We start from the raw sequence: 8,679 nt of genomic DNA on the forward strand, positions 1-8,679 counted from the left end.
TTCCACATTGAGAAAATTAAATATGTAATGTCATTTTCACTTTCTCTAATGTCCCAATCTTATGAGCATAATCTTATAATAATAATATAAATAATTTACTTCCAGGTCATACTAGTGCTTTGCTTATAGACTTTATAATAGTCACCAAACTTAAATTATATACTTTATATTATATATGTCATCATCCACCTAACAAGTGATTACGTTATGTTTTGTAATTCAATCATTCAAGTATATTTATAGATTCCTAACATACTACATACGCGCACACACACACACACATACATACATGTATATTTTTAGAACTTAATATATTCCTTGATTACCAAAATAATTCGGATTCTCACATGCACATTAAATCATGTTAATAAATGGGATTTGGGGACTCTACAATGTTCATAATATACGATTCTCATATAATAATTTAACTTTTAGATCACTTCATATCACACTTTTGTATTTTTTTTCCACAAGACTCATTCTATCTCCAATATCGGATGAGTATGAATTGAAGTAAGATGAATATAACACCCTCCTAATTCGTGTTTGTTGGGAATGCCACATATATAGTTTGTTCATCACATGGGTTGATGGTCCAATTATGGTCAAAAGAACAATCATAGGGAATCAAAGACCAATGATTCGGGTAAAGACCATGTGGACACACACATATATATAGCACTACTTGAGAACATATATACATATACAACATGTGGCAAACAACATATTTGTCAAAACCTATATCTATATGTACCAAGTGAGGCACATATTGTCACTTTTAATTAGGTCTATATATATATCAGAACCAAGTCAAATAACAACTCACCTTCCATTGAAAACAAAATCAAAAGAGAAGAGAAGAAGAGGATATATTTTGTCTAGTCTTCAAAGGAAAAAAAAAAGAGTTAGAAGGGCAGAGCCTTAATTGGTGCGATATCTAATGGATTGAAGGATTTGAGTTGACTACTTGACTCCAATATATATATATATAGTCAAAATAAATGCAGCATTTTGACACCATCTTCCTCCACCAAAAAACCCTAATAATATGGTCCTCATATCACCACCCACTTCTTCCTATTTACGGAATTCACAACACACCACACACATACCCACCATCAAATCCATCAAAATTGTTCAACATATTTGGGTTCCACCTAAGAGTTCCTATATATATATATATATATATATATATATATATATTTATATATATATACACACAAAAGTCCAAGGTCAAACCTCAATCCCCATGTATAAATGACTTTGTTGAAAAACTAGCACTCAAGAGAGAATGTTTACTTTTATAGCTAGCTATAAGCCTATAACTATATCTGGAGTTGTAATCACATGTACAGATACTTTGAACTGGAATTCATATTAACCTTTGTAGGTGTAGACCAAGGAATATCATTGTAGATCCTGAAAATAACCAATAGTTGAAAATATTGGAACTCTTTCGTTTTTGAAGCATGTAGAAATGGACGTGCATGGAGCTGTTAGACCTTATAAAGAAAAAAAAAAATGCCACAACTCACTAGGCTCCATGTCATTGCGTGTATAACTTTGTACTAGTTGAGTGGTCAGAATATCCCAAACTCATAAACGTATTGATTGACCGAAAATCTCAAATTCTATCCAATTAATATTTAGGAACAAATTCGAACATACTGTTATTAAGTTACAACGTTTAAATTGGATTTTCAAAACCCATTCAAATGAATTTTTGAAGATTGAAACTGAATTGTTTGTGGTTAATGATTTAAAACGTTTTACTATTTGTTTTCTTCCCACAACACGAAACATGACTAGACTAGATATGTTGATTGAGCAACTGTAGTTTGGGGAAGGCAGGCACAGATCCCATTGTGAGAGAGTGAGAGTGAGATGTGTGAATCCTCTGATCTGATGGACAACATAATGTTTTAAAGTCATGGGGATCTGATTGATAGCTCCATCAATCACAATCTTTTAACAACTAGTACTACGCTCACTCAACCTGCCACTAGTCTTAGCTTTTGACAACACAGACCTGACACACCCCTTCTGCATCAAACCCTTCGACTCTCGACTCTACCTAGCTCTCTCTCTCTCTCTCTCTGTTAATTTATTTTATTAGAAATGGATATGTATTTTTTTTTCTGGACAATAATTTGTTGTTTTTGTCCAAGTATTTCATTTCCAATAATGGGTTTGTTCACAATATGGGGATTTACTATTATTTATTTTCATACATAATAACTTGGTCAAAATTCAATTTATTGCGATTCGTTGATTAAGTATATATAGCTTCACAATGGAGAGCTAAGACGTAGTTAACATTGCTAGCTAGTTTTCTACATTAATTTAAAGTAATAAATTAAAGCTGACATTTCGTATTAAATAAACCCTAGTTTTTGGGGTTTTAAAATTTAAGAGCTGAAAATTTTTGGCTATGGATTGACCTATTTGTTGTTAGGTCCGTAATAGGTTGGAATAGGGGCTCTAACTTTGTATCACCTAATTCGAATATATGCTTTGAATTTAGCTGACAAACAAAAAGTGATTAGCAATATTTAGGAGATTGATTAAGCAAAGAATTAAATAATTAATAATAATAAAAAGCTTGAAATGTCTTTTCAACAGACAAAAAGGACCTATTTCATGACATCTTTTTTTTTTTATTGATTCTCGTCTTTCACATATGATAACAACTTTAATATATATTTTTTAAAAATATCACAAAAGAAATATGTTTACGATCGGAATCGAATTTTGGATACACATATGTCTAATTTGGATTGAATTTCGGACGTATAATAACAAAAAGTGTATATTATGTGAGTGTACAAAAACACACAAATATGTTAATACGTATGGAAATAAAAATTAGCATAAGAAAGGATGGGTTTCTTTGTGTAAATTGGGCGATTCAATTTCAATTAAATTCAAAGATTATTTTTACCATATCAAGGTATCTTTGAGAAGCCATATGTGTACTCACTAATGTGATGATAAAAGACAGGAACTTTCAGGTGGCATAGTAGGTAGGATCTTGAATGAAAATATTAATTCGACCATAATTTTGTAACCCACTAGAGAGAAACCAAGCTTTACTTGACAATTAATTATCTATTTTTGTTTCCTAATTTGGCATCTCAAAATAATATATTTTCCTTGGATTCCAACTATATCCCATTAATGGCAATGTTTTGATGGTAAATGTCCCTACTTTTTAGGGTTTTTTTAGCAAATATCACATACTTTTAATTAATTAATTAACAAAGTGTTGACGTTATTTAAAATAATTTTCAACACTGCCTTTAACCTTGATTCAATCCTTTATATAATAGTCCATTGATTGGTTAGTTCATCAAATTTTATTGTGTTTGTTTTATTATAAAATAAAATTTCTTATTTTTCTTTTGTTTGTTGAATTTCATAATAACTAACCAAAAATTAATGTTCTTGCCTTACCACTCAAATAATTAAATAAATTATAGTTTGAGAAGTTTAGCATCAACTAATAAATAATAAAATTGAACCCAAAATATGTTCTAAGGTAAGGATTATGAACTAAAGAGGGCAAACCGGCAAACAAAGGACACAATATGTTATATGGTCCTTCAAGCCATAGGATCCTCTGGGGCGGGTCCTTTGTAATGTAAATATACACACACATCACAAACTCAAGTGGCAAAATATTATACAGGGTTTACGCATATACATATATATATATATATATATATATATAATGTAATGATTATATTTAGAAAAAAAGAGAGAATAAAAAGGTGTAGTAGTACTAGTGAGGAGTGAAAAGACAAGTCAAATGTCTAATCAAGGGTCTTGAAATCATAAGACAGTCAGTGGATGTGTTGTCAATCAATGAGATTTTGATATTCATTTCACTTCATCTGTGTTTTTTTTACTTATTGCAATAATTTTTTTTTTTTTATTTTAAGAGAAAGAAGCCAAAGAAGGCAAAACCACAGGTTTCCTTCTTTGTCTTTGGGATGACCTAGCTTGGATCTAGTGTGACAAAAAAAAAAAAATCAATTTTGAGTTGGATAAGAATATGTGTTTACGAAATATTTACATGCGTAGACCTTAAATTGGATTTGATTTCAGACGTACCTAATTGATCAAATCCGGTTGGTTTAAATTTGGACAAATAAATCGGACAATAACTTAATTTGGATTAGGGTCTGAATAAGATTATGTGTTTGGACCCAGATCCATTTTTAAACAAGACAATTTTTTTTTGTTTGGATCCGGCTTTCAAACATATAACTTATGTTTAAACTTGATTTAATTCGATTCACACAAATTCGATCATTCGGACAGAACAGAATTTTGCCACCATCTCCATTTATTGGTGTAAACTTTCGCACGTGCGAAGTCGCTATCACCCACACCTGTGGATCACTAGTCCCGATACATGAACATGAACCCTTGAGTCCCGGCCGACACGCTTCCCTATACTCCTACTCTTACCATCCACTCTTTAATTGCTTTTTTTTTTTTTCCTTTTCTTTTGTCCACCATATTTTAATCATATTTTCACTTTTCTCATTCAATAATTAAAATCCTTTAAGGCTTTAACCTCCCTTTTCACCATAATTAATTAATTAATAAAAATATCGTATATTATTTATTGCTTGCCTAACTTTGTAGAAGTGGACAAAAGAGAACGCTAAAGAGGCATCCATTTTTATCACACGCCTATTTATTGTCACATTTATGTGTTATCAATCTAATCTAAGCACCAAACCCCCTCATCATTCCAAAAAAAATAAAAAATAAACTAAACCTCGACATCTTACTAATTCAATTTTTCTAGCTAAACATGGTCCTCAATTTTGCTAGACATGCCGGAATACTCATTATTTTCATGCCTCAAATAAAGTTGAATTGCAAAGGGGTAATCTAATTAAGTTTTTACTTGGCGAATTAAATAATAAATACAGTCTAAACTTTCAATATAATTTGATGACGTTCACAACTGGATCAATTTTGGTGCGTGTGATCGGGTGGTAGAGTTGACGTCAAGAAATGTTTTCTCTAATGACCTGTGTAGTAAAAAATGTGAGCTCTATGGGGCCTTGAGTGTGTTCTCAGAGGGACCTCTTCGACACTCAAGTAAGTATGTTATCAATGAGGGAGTGGTTAGAGTTATCTTTCTAACGCAACTAAGAGTGCATGATTTAGTTTACTCTACATGACGCTGGAGGTCTCCTTTTATACGAGGTTGAGAATTTTAACTATGGTAGGATCTTCTCCCTTGATTCAAGATTCTAATGGAGGGTGATTTTGGTATGAAGATAATTGTATCAAAATATCTGAGAAGCCTATAACGTTTAACACTGACATATGTTATTACTATTTTTTTAGCGACTGTTTTCACCGATTGTTATAAACCATATATATATATATATATAACTTTATTATTGATGATTTTGTTGACCTTGATTAGAAAATCAATGTACACTTGGTTTTGTTCTCACAAAAGAGCATCTCCAAAATGTTATGGAATTCAGAGAAGTGCATTAGCTAGAATTATAATTATTGTAGAGAGGACACAGAACACAAACTTCTTAAAATGGTGATGGCCGGCCCCCCCAATTAATGTAAGTCATGCAGAATATAATTAATATTTCCTACTAATTATTTTCCCTCAACTTGATAATTAACCCCTCTAATTAATTAACTACAAAAGAAACAAATTATTCAAAATTAAGCAATTAAAACATATTACATGCTATTTATCTATTATTCTTTATAATAACACTATTTATTTTATTAATATTTAATATTTTCATTTTTTATTTAAATACCTCAGCCGCCCGGATTAGCCATCCATATTGCTCTCTCTTTTTCTCTCTGAAAAAATATCTCCATAGAATTCTCTCTCTCCACCATCATCAACCTCAAACACCCATCGTTTGCAACACAGAAATGGAGTCACCAATCTCTTCTTCTTCTTCTTGACTTCTTGAACCGCCACACTCATATAGAGATTTCAATAGCTATATATATATATATTTATTTATTTATTTATACACACATCAACAACCCTACAGAGAGGAGAGAATTATACATAGATAGAGAGAGAGAGCTATGACTCTTGAAGAGTCATTGAAATCTCTGTCTTTGGACTACTTGAATCTTCTAATCAATGGACAAGCCTTCTCGGATGTTACTTTTAGTGTGGAGGGTAGGCTTGTTCATGCCCACAGGTGTATTCTTGCTGCAAGGAGCCTATTTTTCAGGAAATTCTTTTGTGAGCCGGACCCTCCTTCTGGTCTGGACCCGGCTTCTCGGATGAGCCCGGGATCCACGGGTCGGACAGTTAGGTCCGGAGGAGTGATACCGGTGAATTCGGTTGGGTACGAGGTGTTCTTGTTGATGTTGCAGTTTTTGTATAGTGGACAAGTCTCAATTGTGCCACAGAAGCATGAACCAAGGCCTAATTGTGGTGAGAGAGGGTGTTGGCACACGCATTGCTCCTCTGCCGTTGATCTTGCCCTTGAAACCCTCTCTGCCGCTAGATCATTTGGTGTTGAACAGCTTGCATTGCTTACTCAGGTTCTTCAATTTCTTCAATCAAGTCTTAATCTTTTTTTGTTTTTTGATTTGGGTTTTGATTTGTTTGAGATGGGTTTTGATTTTTTTGAAATGTGATATGTTTGAATTTTGTTATTTCATGGCCAACAAGCGATTTAGTGGGTGGGATTTTGTGTTCGGTGACAATCTCATATCTCATCAAAATAGTGCTATTTCCGTTAGTGATTCAATTATTGCTTCCATGTATTATCCTATTCAATATTTACAAGATTTCTTCTATTGGATGTATTGAATCTTTGCCTGGTAAAGCCAATCCAATCTAAATTTAGCTCTAGATAATCTCTCTCTCTTTTCAGTCTTGTCTTTGCACAGTAAAGCATACCATAACTTTCCCAAACATATATGCAACTTTCCACATTTGGGTAATTTCAAGATTTGAACCTTATTATTGTTTTCACAGAGACAATTGGCTAGCATGGTAGAGAAAGCATCAATTGAGGATGTAATGAAAGTACTAATAGCTTCAAGAAGGCAAGACTTGCACCAACTTTGGACTACTTGTTCTCACTTAGTAGCCAAATCAGGCTTACCTCCAGAAGTCTTAGCCAAACACCTTCCAATTGACGTGGTCGCCAAAATAGAAGAGCTCCGATTGAAATCCTCCATCGCTCGCCGCTCTTTAATCCCCCAACACCACCACCACCACCATGACCTCTCCGCGGCAGCTGATCTTGAAGACCAAAAGATTCGTCGAATGAGACGTGCATTGGACTCGTCTGACGTCGAATTAGTCAAGCTTATGGTAATGGGGGAAGGCCTAAATCTTGATGAGGCATTGGCATTACATTTTGCTGTGGAGAATTGTAGCAGGGAAGTGGTTAAGGCATTGCTTGAACTTGGTGCAGCTGATGTTAATTTCCCCGCCGGACCAGCAGGGAAAACCCCTCTCCACATTGCCTCTGAGATGGTGTCGCCGGACATGGTGGCGGTGCTTCTTGATCACCATGCTGATCCTAATGTCCGGACTATCGATGGAGTCACACCACTTGATATCCTAAGAACCCTAACATCAGATTTCTTGTTCAAAGGGGCTGTGCCTGGATTGACTCACATTGAGCCTAACAAGCTTAGGCTATGTTTGGAGCTTGTACAATCAGCTGCATTGGTAATTTCGCGCGAAGAAGGTAGTGTGAATGCGCCTTCTCCATCGCCAATTTATCCGCCGATGAGTGATGATCAACATAATAGTGGAAGCAGTGGTGGTAGTGGTGGTCTTGGTAATCTTAATTTGGATTCAAGATTGGTTTACTTGAATCTTGGAGCGGCCGGTTCGGGTCAAATGAGCGTAGGAGATGGAGATCATAGTAGTCACAATGGACAGAGAGAAGCAATGAACCGCCATGATCCGACAATGTACCACCGTCACCACCAGCACGCTCATGATCATCAGTTCTAGATAATTGAACTCCTCTATCTCTACATTACTTTCTTTCATCTCTGGCTCTCTCTCTATATATATATAGTTTATATGATCTATATATAAGCAAGAACATTAGAGTACTATTGCATGATGAAACTTTTTGTGGGATCATTGGATTATATAGATCTACTCCTTATCAAAATTTATCTGTCCTTTGTGGGTGTTTTCTTAGGTTGGATGATTTCATTCAATGCGCATGATCATATGATGATATAGTGCAAGTTTGAATGGAGATGGGATTTTCTAATTAACTTTAACACATACATACATACATACATACATACATACATACATATATCTATGTTTTTCACTAGTAGTGTTGTGGTATGTGTGATGGGATGAGACGAGGAGATTCAGAGATTTTGCAGTAATTGTGTGTGGGGGTGTGGAGAGAGAGGCAGGAGGTCATGTTTTCAAACACCCGCCCTGCCAACTTTTGTATTTATTGATAATATCTAATTTATGATTACCCTTTTTTTTTATTATTTTCTTGTCCCCCATCTACACACACATACATGCATGTATCTAACTATCTACATACACCAAGCATCATTTACTTTCATATGATGCTAGTATATCATGTTATAGGTTTATAGGTTATAAAGTATTGGCTTCTAATGGGTCGGTGGGTTTGTTTTTATTCTTTTTTTTGGGAC

General features: G+C 34.2%; 1 protein-coding gene across 1 annotated transcript; it reads left to right on the plus strand.

Moving 5' to 3' along the window:
- Positions 1-5,867: 5,867 nt before the first annotated feature.
- Positions 5,868-8,255, plus strand: LOC119989003 (regulatory protein NPR5-like). Its single transcript, XM_038834287.1, has 2 exons — positions 5,868-6,564; positions 7,004-8,255. The coding sequence occupies exons 1-2, from the start codon at positions 6,097-6,099 to the stop codon at positions 7,997-7,999; spliced, it is 1,464 nt and encodes a 487-aa protein (XP_038690215.1). The 5' UTR covers positions 5,868-6,096; the 3' UTR covers positions 8,000-8,255.
- Positions 8,256-8,679: the final 424 nt, after the last annotated feature.

The sequence above is a fragment of the Tripterygium wilfordii genome, chromosome 3 (assembly GCF_013401445.1).
Source record: "Tripterygium wilfordii isolate XIE 37 chromosome 3, ASM1340144v1, whole genome shotgun sequence".
Lineage (NCBI taxonomy): Eukaryota > Viridiplantae > Streptophyta > Magnoliopsida > Celastrales > Celastraceae > Tripterygium > Tripterygium wilfordii.